General features: G+C 46.0%; 1 protein-coding gene across 1 annotated transcript; it reads left to right on the top strand.

Moving 5' to 3' along the window:
• The first annotated feature begins 3935 nt into the window (after positions 1-3935).
• LOC129864193 (cyclin-dependent kinase 11B-like) lies at positions 3936-15998 on the top strand. The gene is made up of 2 exons (XM_055936889.1): positions 3936-4206; positions 11393-15998. Exon 2 carries the CDS (start codon positions 11423-11425, stop codon positions 13478-13480), a length of 2058 nt encoding a protein of 685 aa, XP_055792864.1. The 5' UTR covers positions 3936-4206; positions 11393-11422; the 3' UTR covers positions 13481-15998.
• The last annotated feature ends 285 nt before the right edge of the window (positions 15999-16283 follow it).

The raw sequence follows: 16283 nt of genomic DNA, 5'->3' as shown, positions 1-16283 counted from the left end.
CTTCTGGAGGGTTTTGATGTAGTTAACATAGATATGTTCATATTATTGTTCTATTTAAAAATTGCACTGAGTGGACAAAACATTAAGAACACCTGCAGTGATCAATCAAGTTTATTTTATATAGCCCTTCGTACATCAGCTAATATCTCGAAGTGCTGTACAGAAACCCAGCCTAAAACCCCAAACAGCTAGTAATGCAGGTGTAGAAGCACGGTGGCTAAGAAAAACTCCCTAGAAAGGCCAAAACCTAGTATTGAGTGATAATAGTATTGTAATATTACACTGAGTGGACAAAACATTAAGAACACCTGCAGTAATAATAGTATTGTAATATTACACTGGGTGGACAAAACATTAAGAACACCTGCAGTAATAATAGTATTGTAATATTACACTGGGTGGACAAAACATTAAGAACACCTGCAGTGATAATAGTATTGTAACATTACACTGAGTGGACAAAACATTAAGAACACCTGCTCTTTCCATGACAGACTGACCAGGTGAATCCAGGTGAAAGCTATGATCCCTTATTGATGTCAGTTAAATCCACTTCAATCAGTGTAGATGAAGGGGAGGAGACGGGTTAAAGAAAGATTTTTAATAAGCCTTGACACAATCGAGACATGGAATTGTGTATGTGTGCCATTCAGAGGGTGAATTGGCAAGACAAAACATTTAAGTGCCTTTGAACGAGGGTATGGTAGTAAGTGCCAGGCGCACTAGGTTTTTGTCAAGAACTGCAACGCTGCTGGGTATTTCACAATCAAACAGTCCCTTTGTGTATTGATTAAGAACGGTCTACCACCCAATGGGCATCCAGCCAACTTGACACAACTGTGGGAAACATTGGGGCCAACATGGGCCAGCATCCCTGTAGAGTCAACATGGGCCAGCGTCCCTGTGGAGTCAACATGGGCCAGCGTCCCTGTGGAGTCAACATGGGCCAGCGTCCCTGTGGAGTCAACATGGGCCAGCGTCCCTGTTCGACGCTATCGACACCAGGTAGAGTTGGAAGGGGGGGGGGGAAATGGAAGGGAGGGGTGCACCACAATATTAGGAATGTGGTCCTAACTCTTGTTATATACTCTTGAGTATATATAGTGTCACTGTGGTTTCCCATTTGAACTAATGCCCTTCTCCGTCGTTTTAACAATAAAGTCACTTTTTTATTTTTATTTTTTGTAAACTGAGAAATTATAGTGTATCTGTATCCACGTGGAATAGTTTGTTTCTGTCGGGGTGTGTTACCTAACAACAGAGTTAGCCTATAGCTAGCCCAGATCTTTAATTCACACCATTTACTGTCTCTCATCAGTAGACTAACACTGTGTAACCTGCCCTTAATCTCATTTAAATAGGTGGTTATATTTTATATTTACAATTGACCAAACTACCAAAGAACAACCATTATATTTAATTGCCAGGCAATATGACATTTTCAAGTATTTACCAAATGTGTTTATTTTTATTTTTAACACACATCTGGTAACTACTTAAAAATGCAGCAAAATGAATTAATTGAAAGTCTTCATAAAACCATCGAGTTATCACCTGAAATAGGGTAAAATAGTATTAGAAAAAATACATTGTTATTATAAAATGTCTGATAATTATTAAGTTATAGAAGAAAACAAAGGAAGAAAACATAAATTAGTGGTAAGAAAGATTGAACAAATACATAAATTACCACAATATGTTTCCCACTATAATACATTATATGATGTATAATAAAATGCAGAACAGAGTAGAAAATAATAGAATGTAATAAAATAGAACAGAATAGAATAGAACAGAATAGAACAGAATAGAACAGAATAGAACAGAATAGAACAGAATAGAATAGAACAGATTAAAACAGAACAGAATAGAACAGAACAGAACAGAACAGAACAGAACAGAACAGAACAGAACAGAACAGAACAGAACAGAATAGAATAGAATAGAATAGAATAGAACAGAATAGAATAGAATAGAACAGAATAGAACAGAACAGAATAGAACAGAATAGAACAGAATAGAACAGAATAGAACAGAATAGAACAGAATAGAATAGAATAGAATAGAACAGATTAAAACAGAACAGAATAGAACAGAACAGAACAGAACAGAACAGAACAGAACAGAACAGAACAGAACAGAACAGAACAGAACAGAATAGAATAGAATAGAATAGAATAGAACAGAACAGAATAGAATAGAATAGAACAGAATAGAACAGAACAGAATAGAACAGAATAGAACAGAATAAAACAGAATAGAACAGATTAAAACAGAACAGAATAGAACAGAATATAACATAACAGAATATAACAGAACAGAATAGAACAGAACAGAACAGAATAGAATAGAACAGAATAAAACAGAATAGAACAGAATAGAACAGAACAGAACAGAATAAAACAGAACAGAACAGAATAGAATAGAACAGAATAAAACAGAATAAAACAGAATAGAACAGAGTAGAACAGAATAGAACAGAATAGAACAGATTAAAACAGAATAGAATAAAACGGAACAGAATAGAACAGATTAAAACAGAATAGAACAGAACAGAACAGAATAGAATAGATTAAAACAGAATAGAATAGAACAGATTAAAACAGAATAGAATAGAATAGATTAAAGCAGAATAGAATAGAACAGATTAAAACAGAATAGAACAGAATAGAACAGAACAGAACAGAATAGAACAGAACAGAATATAACAGAACAGAATAGAACGGAATAGAACAGAATAGAACAGAATATAATAGAATAGAACAGAACAGAACAGAATAGAACAGAATAGAACAGAATAGAATAGAACAGATTAAAACAGAATAGAATAGAATATAACAGAATAGAACGGAATAGAACAGAATAGAACAGAATATAATAGAATAGAACAAAACAGAACAGAATATAACAGAATAGAACAGAATAGAACAGAATAGAACAGAATAGAATAGAATAGAATAGAACAGAACAGAACAGAATATAATAGAATAGAACAGAACAGAACAGAATAGAACAGAATAGAACAGAATAGAACAGAATAGAACAGAACAGAACAGAAAAGACCGTTCCCAGTTGGGTAGTGTGTTTCTCAGTGAGAGCACCGTTAACACATTAACATCTGAATCAGAAAGGAAAATAGACACACATTCAACTCACTGATCCGCTCAGAGCCGGGGTTAATCACCCTCTATTCACTGCACCGTGTGGGTGTGTGTGTGTGTGTGTGTGTGTGTGTGTGTGTGTGTGTGTGTGTGTGTGTGTGTGTGTGTGTGTGTGTGTGTGTGTGAGGGAGGGAGATAACTGGTGATCAGAAGACCCGTCAGAAGTAGAAAGGGTGGCTGACAGATGGGAGGAGAGCCAGAGACAGTGCGAGACAAAGAGCAGGAAATTGAGCGAGCCCAGAAAATTGAGAGGAACAGAGCTGAACCGTGTGCAGCCCGCGTGGCCCTTCCACGGAGGATCAGTGACATATATATAAAAAGAAAGAACCGTTAGGCCGCACAGAAGAGGAGAACCGGCTCGGGAAATAGCACTGCACCAGCCCGGGTATAGAGATGCACTGGTCATTCGGTCTCTGGGGCAGGTTATCAAAACACCCTAATGAATAAGCTATCAGACAGGTACGAGTCACTGTGCCTTTCCCTGCTCCTTCTCAACTCCACACGTATATCTGGGGAGGAGGGGTACCTAACCCAACCTAACCGTACAACAACATCTCAGTCACAAAATGGCTGCCGCCCCTCAATCTTTCCACAGCTTCAATGTTCTCCTTGCTTTCATTGAAGGAAAAGTACTATTTCATTCATGCCATTTCCGTTCATTCATCAGCGCGCAGGCCAGCATACTCTCCGAGTTCCATCTCCTCTTATCAATGGAGCTGACGTCAGTCGCGCCGCATCACGAGGTCAGGGGGGAGGGGGGGGATATAAAGGAAAGTTGCGCTGGCCGTGGTGCTGAAAACTCTCCTCACGACGCACAGATGCGACAACTGAAGTGTTTTTTGACAGTTGTTCGTTGAGAAACAAACACATCACAAAACTGTTGACCCAAAATAAAACACTAATATCACTTTTTCCAGATAGTCCAGTCGCCCGAGAGAAGAGGTTGAAGAAGTTGAAACTGTTTATGAATCATTTATGAAGTGTAGATAGACTGAGAGACTACCAGAGGCACAAGATACAGCACTTCTCCCTCGCAGGAATACAGGTGAGTTTCAACGTCTTTTTCTCTCTCTTTCCTTCTTCAATCTATCCATCTCTCTTTCTCTCTCTTTCCTTTTCTCTGTTTCTCTCCCACATCAGGCGCGGTAACGGTTGTCTGTTGGCTAATACATGTTGCTATTATAACTGAACTCTCTGGGGAATGAACACGTCAGGAGTATTAGAGGACTCTCCTTGGTTGGAAACTATAATAATGGTCGGTTGATTTATCTAAAAAGAGCCGTTTACAGAGTGACTTGAAGGCATCTAAAGGAGTGCGTAAAGACGGAGGAAGTCAGTGTGGGCACGTTCTGCTGGAACTACCTATATGATACGGTGTGTTAAACATCAATTAGGTTGTCAGAGGAACAACTCTCGGTTTGTCCCCTGCTGTGTATTTGTTTGCAATTAAAGGAACATTTTTATTGTATCTTGAACAATCTGAATAGACTGTAGGGTTGAAGAAGTCCCGTTTTCGTGGGGTTGGAAAGTCTGAAGAAGCGCAGCGACGGTGTGGCAAAGGGCATGTAGAATTATAGTTAATATCGCCTATAATGACTATTGCAGACTTAATATGTGATTGGGCTCGACACGCTAAAATGTAAAATTATAGTTATAATATTAAAGGCTATAGGTTAGGTTAAAGACACTCCAAATTTGAAAGCGGTCTAGAGAATTAATATAGGCTATTGTAAAAAAAATGATGAAACTTACAAATCCCGAACTAAATATTTAACCATAGCCTGGGGCCTGAATCATGGATTAAATGAGTGTCTCTTTGGCGTTTAGTGCCTTTTTTCATAATATCACAATATTTTCCGGAATGGGTATAGGATATTTATTATTTGCTTTCCTCACAAGAACGAAATTCTCTCGCAATTGGTGCCCAACTCGTCATGGTTAGTTTGAAAATTCAAATGCGCATTTATAACGTAGGCAATATAGACACATTTATCCGTCACCATTTTGGCTACGTGGTGAATATATCAGATTCGCTCTATTTTAAATAGGCGGATAGAATCTAGACGCCTTCTTCTCTCGCTCCTCGACTGAATGTGACCACCCCAAAAAAACCAGCACAGACGAGTATTTCACACACAGATCCGGAAAAATCGAGAGACCGTTCTTTCTGACGTTCTACAAACCTTAAACGCTCTTTCTGACATTCTACATACCTTACCGTCCGACTTCGGACAGAGACGCGAGGTGTCATAATAACGAACTCAGCGGTGAATAGTTGAACGGAACCAGAGAGTGGGTTAACATTAACAACGTGGCTCGCGGTTTTACGCATGGCTGTCCTGGTGCGCAGCGCAGACAGACGACTCGGGCTCGTGTCCATATGGAAGCATCGGAATGCAGCTGCGCGTGTTGCTGCCGCTAGACAAAATAAACAGAACGCGAACACCTTCATACTGTCGGTGTTGTACCCGTTGTACGGTGTTGTGTCCGTGTTGTACGGTCGCTGGTCGCTGTCATTATTCCGCATGAATGACGCTTTGAAGCCGGTAGTCCGTATGTCTTGTTTTGGTGGATGAGTTGAGGACCGTGCTTTTTCCCCCCGGGAAAATATGGGAGAATATGTCCATGCAATTTACATACCAACTTTGACCGTTTTGAGTTTACAATTTTGTACTCCAAAAATTTATAGATTTTAAACACTTAAACACACAAATACCCATTTTTGCCATCTGTTTCTCCGGCTGTACCAAAACCAGTACTGCACAAAGTGTTGATTTAAAGGCTCCTCTAACATCTGTTAGAATTCAACAGAAGACTCCTGTGGAATTGTGTCTGATGTCGTCATATAATGTCTTATAGAACTCAGTAGAAACGGCTCGTCGTCAGATAGGATTCGGTAGAAACGGCTCGTCGTCAGATAGGATTCGGTAGACACGGCTGGTCGTCATATAATCTCTCGTGGACAGATTCTGTGTGTAAACAACTCACGTAGAATGATTGTTTTTCATCATTGATTATTTGTAGCCTATGAACCAGGATTCGACGAAGGAGGTGCTTTAAACTGGGGGGGGGGGGGGGTGATTCCAATCCCGTGTGCGGATGATAAACGGGTTCCACTAGATTCCACAGCCACAAAGTCAACATTGGCTACATTTTAGGGTTGATGAAAATAAAATTATTTTATTTGGGCCATGATAAACACGGGTGAAATTAGCGGAAGGGATGGGTTTGGCCCATGATAAACACGGGTGAAATTAGTGGAAGGGTTTGGCCCATGATAAACACGGGTGAAATTAGTGGAAGGGTTTGGCCCATGATAAACACGGGTGAAATTAGTGGAAGAGAAGGGTTTGGCCCATGATAAACACGGGTGAAATTAGTGGAAGGGTTTGGCCCATGATAAACACGGGTGAAATTAGTGGAAGGGTTTGGCCCATGATAAACACGGGTGAAATTAGTGGAAGAGAAGGGTTTGGCCCATGATAAACACGGGTGAAATTAGTGGAAGAGAAGGGTTTGGCCCATGATAAACACGGGTGAAATTAGTGGAAGGGTTTGGCCCATGATAAACACGGGTGAAATTAGTGGAAGAGAAGGGTTTGGCCCATGATAAACACGGGTGAAATTAGTGGAAGGGTTTGGCCCATGATAAACACGGGTGAAATTAGTGGAAGGGATGGGTTTGGCCCATGATAAACACGGGTGAAATTAGTGGATGGGTTTGGCCCATGATAAACACGGGTGAAATTAGTGGAAGGGTTTGGCCCATGATAAACACGGGTGAAATTAGTGGAAGGGTTTGGCCCATGATAAACACGGGTGAAATTAGTGGAAGGGATGGGTTTGGCCCATGATAAACACGGGTGAAATTAGTGGAAGGGTTTGGCCCATGATAAACACGGGTGAAATTAGTGGAAGGGTTTGGCCGAGAGTTTCCCTTTGCGAGGGAGGGAGACTTCGCTTCCACAATTGTTAACAGCATTCCCCCCAAAAGTGACACATGATAATTTTACTTCTGGGAAAACCAAAATTAGTCATCAGATAATGTCCTTTAGAGTGGGGTAATTATATGTGTCCTTTTTCACCCATGTAAAATGTCCCCTGAGACAGGTTCGGAGATTGAGGTCACGGCCAGGGATCAGCCGTTACCAACGGCAACCCCCGGAGTGTTCACATGTCAGTCATTCAGCAGATGCTCGAGAGCGATTTACAGTAATGAGCAATGAGTGCATACATTTTCACATGGGAATCAAACCCACAACCCTGGCGCTGCAAGTGCCATGCTCAACCAGCTGATCCACACGGGACCAATTAGGGGGAAGTGCCTTGTTCTAAAGCACATTAACAGATTATTCACCTTGTTGGCTTGGAGATTTGAACTGGCGAACTTGACGAGTTACTGGTCCAACGCTCTTACCGCTAGGCTACTTGCCTCTTACCGCTAGGCTACTTGCCTCTTACCGCTAGGCTACTTGCCTCTTACCGCTAGGCTACTTGCCTCTTACCGCTAGGCTACTTGCCTCTTACCGCTAGGCTACTTGCCTCTTACCGCTAGGCTACTTGCCTCTTACCGCTAGGCTACCTGCCTCTTACCGCTAGGCTACTTGCCTCTTACCGCTAGGCTACCTGCCTCCTACCGCTAGGCTACCTGCCTCTTACCGCTAGGCTACTTGCCTCTTACCGCTAGGCTACTTGCCTCTTACCGCTAGGCTACTTGCCTCTTACCGCTAGGCTACTTGCCTCTTACCGCTAGGCTACTTGCCTCCTACCGCTAAGCTACCTGCCTCTTACCGCAGGCTACCTGCCTCTTACCGCTAGGCTACCTGCCTCTTACCGCTAGGCTACCTGCCTCCTACCGCTAGCCTACTTGCCTCTTACCGCTAGGCTACTTGCCTCTTACCGCTAGGCTACTTGCCTCTTACCGCTAGGCTACCTGCCTCTTACCGCTAGGCTACTTGCCTCTTACCGCTTGGCTACTTGCCTCTTACCGCTAGGCTACCTGCCTCTTACCGCTAGGCTACCTGCCTCTTACCGCTAGGCTACCTGCCTCCTACCGCTAGCCTACTTGCCTCTTACCGCTAGGCTACTTGCCTCTTACCGCTAGGCTACTTGCCTCTTACCGCTAGGCTACCTGCCTCTTACCGCTAGGCTACTTGCCTCTTACCGCTAGGCTACTTGCCTCTTACCGCTAGGCTACCTGCCTCCTACCGCTAGCCTACTTGCCTCTTACCGCTAGGCTACTTGCCTCTTACCGCTAGGCTACTTGCCTCTTACTGCTAGGCTACTTGCCTCTTACCGCTAGGCTACTTGCCTCTTACCGCTAGGCTACCTGCCTCTTACCGCTAGGCTACCTGCCTCTTACCGCTAGGCTACCTGCCTCTTACCGCTAGGCTACCTGCCTCTTACCGCTAGGCTACTTGCCTCTTACCGCTAGGCTATCTGCTGAATGTGACAGCCAGTAGGAAGCAGATATAAGGCCGACAGCTGCTCTCCGCAGGGTTAACGCTGCTGCTGCCTGTATACAGCTTCTACACCACAGAATACGTCTCTCCAATCTTTATATTTTTCACATGCATTGGTTTGTTTTTTGTTTTTTCTATATAGAGATTTATCAAATCGTGATTTATTTAAAGTGCCATTTTACATTTCTCAACACACTTTGCAGAAAGAAAAAAAAAGGAGAAAAAAAAGAGAAAATAAAAGAAATGATTGTGGTAAAAAATGTAAAACAGGAAACAACAAAGAGAGGAAGATGGGACAAATGGGACAGAAAACGGTACAACATTAGGGAATCCAATAGGACAGAAAACGGTACAACATTATAGGGAATCCAATAGGACAGAAAACGGTACAACATTATAGGGAATCCAATAGGACAGAAAACGGTACAACATTATAGGGAATCCAATAGGACAGAAAACGGTACAACATTAGGGAATCCAATAGGACAGCGTGACAGAGAGTCCAAGAGAGGGGAGGTTCTATATAAACGGGATCTATACAAAAATATATGATAAAACATTTATTTTTTAAATATGTTTATTTATTTATTATATCCGTAATCAAAAACGCTATAGAAATCACATTATTATTATTATTATTTGTACTGCACCTGTCTCTTTACAACATCTAACCCATTAGTTAGAGAACAGACACAGTGGAATACACAGTACACAGTAGTATCATTTAAATGGACACTGAGAGATTCTGGCAATTATAATAATAATAATAAATAAATAATAACACATTTAATTTGTATAGTGCTTTTCATTACAGTATTATCTCAAAGCTCTACATTAAAAAAGTAAAAAAATAATGATAATAAAAAATAAAAAAAAATGCAATATAAGCATTATACATTTAGAATCAAGGCAGGAAATAGCAATTATACATCCTAAAATGATTTTACAGATTAGGACTAGAAGAAAGACCGTCTGTAGAAATGGGTTTTAAGGCCTTGTGATGGAGCGCCTCTCAGATGTTCAGGGAGAGAATTCCATAGGCGAGGGGAAAGAGAGCAGAAGGCCCCATAGTACGGAGATGTGTCATGGGGACTTGAAGCAGCGGAGAGTTGCCGGAGCGGAGAGTGTTCTGGAGAAGCTGTAGTGATTTGGCTGGAAAGGCCCCCGAGTGTTTGCCGTAGTCAATCCGGGAGAAGATGTGGGATGAGTTTCTATGCATCTGGCTGGGAGAGCGATGCTTTGAACCCGGGGGGCGATGTTTCTTAGATGGAACAACGATATCAAACTCGACTCCCCGGGATGGAGATGAGATTGGAGATGGCTTGACCGTCAATTTTAGGACAGACGTTTACGGCAGTGGTGACCTACTTGACCCAATAAGCCACAGTCTTGCTGCTGTTCAGCTGGAAGAAGTTCTCTTACATCCCTGATGTCACCTAGGCAGCTGCCAAGTTTAGTTGAGTTGCTATCTGGCTGGGTGTACATGTAGACTTGAGGATCATCAGCGTAGCAGTGTGCGTTCATGTTATAGTCTCTGAGGATTTGGCTGAGAAGGAGCATGTATTAGACTAGGAACAGAACAGGTCCCGTATCCTGTATTTTCAGAGTCGGAAGGACTCGTTATGTAAGCATTGGCTTGGAAAGATACCTCTAACTTCTTTTACACTGTACACAGAGACATACGAATGGTATCCATAATTTCATCTGATTCAGGGGAAGTAGAAAATTACCCAAATTTCTCACTATCCCTTTAAACAAGTTGGCTGTAGTCCAAATTATAGAAACAGTTTGCAACCTTCCTTCCTTCCTTCCTTCCTTCCTTCCTTCCTTCCTTCCTTCCTTCCTTCCTTCCTTCCTTCCTTCCCTCCCTCCCTGCACCCTCCCACCCTATTCCCTCCCGCCCTCTGTCCCTGCTCCCTCCCTCCCTCTCTCCCCCCTCCCTCCCAGCTCCCTCTCTCCCTCTCCCTCCCCTAACTCCCTGCTCCCTCCCTCCCTCCCTGCTATCTCCCTCCCTACTCCATCTCCCCCTCCCTCCCGCCCTCCCTCCCTCCCTGCTCCCTCCCTCCCCCCTCCCTGCTCCTTCCCTCCCTCCCTGCTCCCTCCCTCCCCCCTCCCTGCTCCTTCCCACCCTCCCTGCTCCATCTCTCCTCCCTCCCACCCTCCCTACTCCATCTCCCCCTCCCTCCCTCCCTCCCTCCCTCCCTGCTCCATCTCTCCTCCCTCCCTGCTCCCTCCCTCCCTCCCTCCCAGCTCCCTCCCTCCCTCCCTCCCTCCCTCCCTCCCTCCCTCCCTCCCGCCCGCCCTCCCTCCCTCCCTCCCTCCCTCCTCTCCCTCCTCTCCCTCCCTGCTCCCTCCCTCCCTCCCTGCTCTCTCCCTCCCTACTCCATCTCCTCCCTCCCTGATCCCTCCCTGCCCCCTCCCTCCCTCCCTCCCTCCCTCCCTACTCCATCTCCCCCCTCCCTGCTCCGTCCCACCCTCCCTACTCCATCTCCCCCCTCCCTCCCTCCCTCCCTCCCTCCCTGCTCCCTCCCACCCTCCCTACTCCCTCTCCTCCCTCCCTGCTCCCTGCCTCCCCCCTCTCTGCTCCCTCCCTCCCTCCCTCCCTCCCTGCTCCCTCCCACCCTCCCTACTCCATCTCCCTCCCTCCCTGCTCCCTCCCTGCTCCCTCCCTGCCTCCCTCCCTTCTCAGATTATGACGACAATACAGCATGGTAAATGTCACCGTATTCTTAAACAGTCTGCTCAATGTCCCCCCCCCCCCCCCTACAGGTGCTCGGACCCCCCTCCTGCCCATTCTGCATGGTCATGACCAGTCACGACGCACCCTCCACAGCCCGACTCGTCCTATTGGTCCTGCTCACTGTCACTCCACGGCTGACCGCCACCCCTGTGGGTGGGGATGGGCAGGGGGAGGGGCACTCTAGGACTCACCATAAAGAGGACAGCCTCAACCCCCTCCATAGCCCTCTAGAAATCAGCCCCAGCCCCCTCCACCACCCCTTGGACCAGACCCAGGACCGGATAGAGGACCAGGTACAGAGCCAGGAACAGAGCTATGGTGGCCCCACAAACATGGACCCTGCCCGGGCTCTAGCCGCTATGCTACTGGAGGCCCTGGACCACACTAGGAGAGGACAGACACAGGAGAGAGGAGAGGGGGACCCAGTCCCTTTGGAGGAGAGAAGGGATGAGGAGACAAGGAGAGAGGTTGGGAGAGAGGAGGAGGAGGAGGAAAGGAGGGTGGGAGAGAGAAATATGGAACAACTAGGACCAGCACTAGTGGCAGTAGCTCTGGGAGAGGAGTTAAGAGAGATAGAGGAAGAGGAGGAGAGGGAGGAGAAGAAGAGGTCGGAGGACAGAGGCTGGCTTCTAGAGATAGAGGGGGACAGAGCTGGTGGTGGGAGTGAGGAGGGAGGACAGCAGAAGGAAGAGGAGGAGGAGGAAGGTGAAGCAGGGAGATGGGGAGGTGAGAAGGAGAAAAGAGCAGAGGGGAGTAGGACAGGAGAGGAGGGGAGGCCTATTGACCTCCAGCGGAAGGCTCGGGGCTACTTCCAGAACATAGACCTCGGTCTCCAAGACAACGAGATTCTTCCCCCTCTGAAGGGGTATAAGGCCTATAACACCCAGCTGGCACAAGCTGGGAAAAAGCTGCACTGGGAAGAGGAGCGGGCACGCAACACACCCCTGGTGGGAAACTTCATGGACGACTTTGAGAATGAAGCAGAGGAGGAGGAGGAGGCGGCATTGTCGATGGTGGAGGAGGAGGAGGCTCGGGCGCGTGCAGAGCAGCAGGAGGTTCAACGGCAGCAGGAGGAGGCAGAGAGGGCTAGAGAGGAGGAGCAGAGGCTGGCGGACATCGCCTCGGACATGTTGCTGCAGTACATGGGGAGACAGAAGCAGCAGAGGGCGCCCTACCTCACGGCCAGACAGAAACAAAAGGGGGCGCCCTACCTCACGGCCAGACAGAAAGCCGGCGCCAACGCTGCTGAAGACAAGCGCTCCGAGGAGGTGGTAACCGACGGCGACGACCTGGATCAGCAGATGATTGACAGGCTGATCGAGATCAGCAGCAAGCTGCACCTGCCGGCCGACGACGTGGTCCAGATCATCTCCAACGTAGAGGAGAAGAAGAAGAGGAAGGAGCTGACGCCGCTTAGCAACCCGGTCGCCCCGCGTTACCGGCCCCTAGTGACGGGCCCCATGTACCACTACACAGCCTCCTCCAACCCCAAGAAGGACCCTTACTACCAGCCCTACAAGAACAAGTGGAACAAGGACAGAGCGAAGGCTAAGGCCTACAAGCAGGACGTTTGGTTCAAACCCCAGAAACAGAAGGACGTCTGGTTTAAACCACAGAAACAGTTCCTAGCCTTCCCGTCCTACCCCTACTACCAGAAACCCTATCGAGCGTACTACCCTGTGTTCTTCCCCTACCCCAAACCCCAGTACTACGACAATACCCCCATGGGGGAGGAGCTACCCCACAGCCCGCCCTCGGACTACGAGCTTCGGCCTACCAGGCGCAGACACAGGGCCGGAGGCAGGGCCAGAGGTGGAAGTAGGCATGGCTGGAGACAGCAACCCCTCCCGCCCCGTCTTCCCTCCTCTCCCTACATCTCCAATTACATCCTGCCACACCCCCGGACATATCAGCCCCTGCCTAAACCCCTTTCCCCCCAGAACAGGGCCAGGCCCCCCCCGTACTACTACCCCTCAGGGCCTGAGGGCTTGGGTGTAGCTGGGGGGTGGGCGGGAGGGGACTATGAAGACGACGATGGGCTGGTTCCTCAGCTGGACAGTCAAGAGGAATTGGAGAACTTTATATCCAAAATATACATGAAACGCAGAATGTACTAGAGACAGAAGGACAGACAGTACTGCAGGACAAAAGGACCAAACAGGGGAGGGAAGAGAGGGAGTAAATAGGATTGGATGAGAGAGAAAGATAGGATTGGATGAGAGAGAAAGATAGGATTGGATGAGAGAGAAGGATAGGATTGGATGAGAGAGAAGAAAGAATGAGAGGGTGGTGGTGAAAGATTGCTTTTCTGTTGTTTTTTCACTTTGTCGTTTCTTTGTTTTATTTGTGACCAGGGAAAGGAGGGAGGAGGGGGAGATGTTGACGTTGTGAGTCAGAACCTCCGGTCTATCCGGATCAGGGCTGTCTGCTTTCATTCAGGTCTGTCTCTGACGTTGGGGCACATCCAGAGAGTTTGGAGAGGGGGGGGGTTTAGAACCGACAACATGGTGCCGACAAACAGGAGACTCATGTTTACAGAATCATCTATAGACGGGTTACCTGACAACGTCACCAAAAAGATGTGTACGCTTCAATGGGGCCAGATTTACACGTGTTTCTGTGATTCTGGATGTCCAGATCGCTAGAAACGATGACAAGAAGCTGACGTGGGGAAACGTAGGCGGCTCGTTTCAGCTCGTTGTGTCTTGTTATTGATACCGTGTCTTGTTTTGAGGTGTTTTGACTGATGTCGTATTAATGCTAATATGGCAAATAAAAAATGCTAGCTAGCTAACCAACAGCTGCAACAATATATTTGCGAAACTATATTTGTTGCTAAACAACCAACCTGTCTGTTTTGCCTTATAGATACGCACGCCTCGGTTTTGTTGCTAAACAACCAACCTGTCTGTTTTGCCCCATAGATACGCACGCCTCGGTTTTGTTGCTAAACAACCAACCTGTCTGTTTTGCCCCATAGATACGCACGCCTCGGTTTTGTTGCTAAACAACCAACCCGTCCGTTTTGCCCCATAGATACACACGCCTCGGTTTTGTTGCTAAACAACCAACCTGTCTGTTTTGCCCCATAGATACGCACGCCTCGGTTTTGTTGCTAAACAACCAACCCGTCCGTTTTGCCCCATAGATACACACGCCTCGGTTTTGTTGCTAAACAACCAACCCGTCTGTTTTGCCCCATAGATACGCACGCCTCGGTTTTGTTGCTAAACAACCAACCCGTCCGTCTTTCCTTTCAGAGATTCAGGAAAATGTCTTGAGTTGTGTTTTTTTTTGTTACCATCAAGCTGATCTCTTACTAAGGTACCAAACACAGTCATAGATTCCAGGACTCTTCAGATAGAGGAGTTATGATTCTACCTGTTCTAATACCAATACCATAATAATACTGACATAGGAAATAGACTTTAACGTAAAATAAGTACTTTTTTTTTTTACCTATTTAGGATCGCATTCCTCGTGTTTACAGGTTTTGAAACAGGGTTGAAACAAAAAAAAACCTTGACAGTTAACAGTTAAGACATTAATTCAGACGGGTTAAGATTAGGACTAACGTTTGGGATGATGTTATATATAATATATAAACAAGAAAAACAAAAACAAAGCTATGTAACATCAACTAGAGTTGTTGATGGTGGACTCCGTTGTAGGCAGCCTGTTGTGGGCCCATAGTGATGTGAGAGAGACAGTAGGACTCTGTTATGTGTCCCGGTCTCCTTAGTTACAACCTGATAGACTTCCATAGAGGGACCAGTTATTCACTACTCAGGAGCTATAAGGCAGGTCACATCTCTCAACTACTAGAAGTCACTATGTCATATTATTTCCAAAGGATATTGAGAAAGAGGGGGAGACGATTTTTTATTTATTTAACCTTTATTTAACTAGGCCAGACAGTTAAGACTGCTGCTTCTGTCTCCCCAAACCGACGCTGGGCCAAACCCGGACGACGCTGGGCCCGGACGACGCTGGGCCAATTGTGCATCTCCCTATGGGACTCCCAATTACAGCCGGATGTGATACAGCCTGGATTCAAACCAGGGTGTTTGTAGTGACACCTCAAGCACTGAGATGCAGTGCCTTAGACCGCTGCGCCACTCGGGAGCCCTGAGGAAGAGGGGAGAGGAAGAGGGGAGAGGAGAGGAAGATGGGAGAGGAGAGGAGGAGAGGAAGAGGGGAAGAGGGGAGAGGAGGAGAGGAAGAGGGGAAGAGGGGAAGAGAGGAGAGGAAGAGGGGAGAGGAGGAGGGAGGGTGAGCTAGGAGAGCTTGACCTGATAAATCTGCACGTCTTTCTACTTAAAAAAATAATAAAAAATAAAAATAACATTTTTACAAAAAAAAAAAAAAAAATCCAGTGAGGAGAAATACGTAGTGGTGTTTGTTTCTCCGACTCAATTGTGATCTAAAAAAAGTGAGAATGTAAAACTCGGGGGCCAGAGAAAAGCTCTGTCCTGTGAAAGGACTGTTGTGTTGTCGTGACCATATCTCCTTCGGGCTTGTAAGATGTACAGTTCATGTGAAATAAATGCCCTTCTGTGCAACGTGTACATAACAGCATGACCCATGACTAGTTTTGCTTTAAGAAGAAAAAATAAAAGCAACTATTTTATTAAAGTTCTGTTTTTTAATGCATTTTTGGACAGTTTGATGCACAGCAGAGTTCTATATGTGTGTGTGTGTGTGTGTGTGTGTGTGTGTGTGTATGTGTGTGTGTGTGTATGTGTGTGTGTGTGTGTGTGTGTGTGTGTATGTGTGTGTGTGTGTGTGTGTGTGTGTGTGTGTGTGTGTGTGTGTGTGTGTGTGCGTGCGTGCGTGCGTGCGTGCGTGTGTGTGTGAGGCCCTCTGCAGTTAAGTGTAGAGATGTATGACTTATCCCCCAATCATGTAACTAAGGACTGT

The sequence above is a fragment of the Salvelinus fontinalis genome, chromosome 10 (assembly GCF_029448725.1).
Source record: "Salvelinus fontinalis isolate EN_2023a chromosome 10, ASM2944872v1, whole genome shotgun sequence".
In the NCBI taxonomy this organism is placed as follows: domain Eukaryota; kingdom Metazoa; phylum Chordata; class Actinopteri; order Salmoniformes; family Salmonidae; genus Salvelinus; species Salvelinus fontinalis.
The sequence above is the reverse complement of the archived record's forward strand: the minus strand, read 5'-3'. Positions and strand labels throughout refer to the sequence as shown.

What these genes read in the sequence shown, in the direction of transcription:
- LOC129864193 (XM_055936889.1), top strand. Translation starts at nt 11,423, where the DNA reads ATGGTCATGACCAGTCACGACGCACCCTCCACAGCCCGACTCGTCCTA.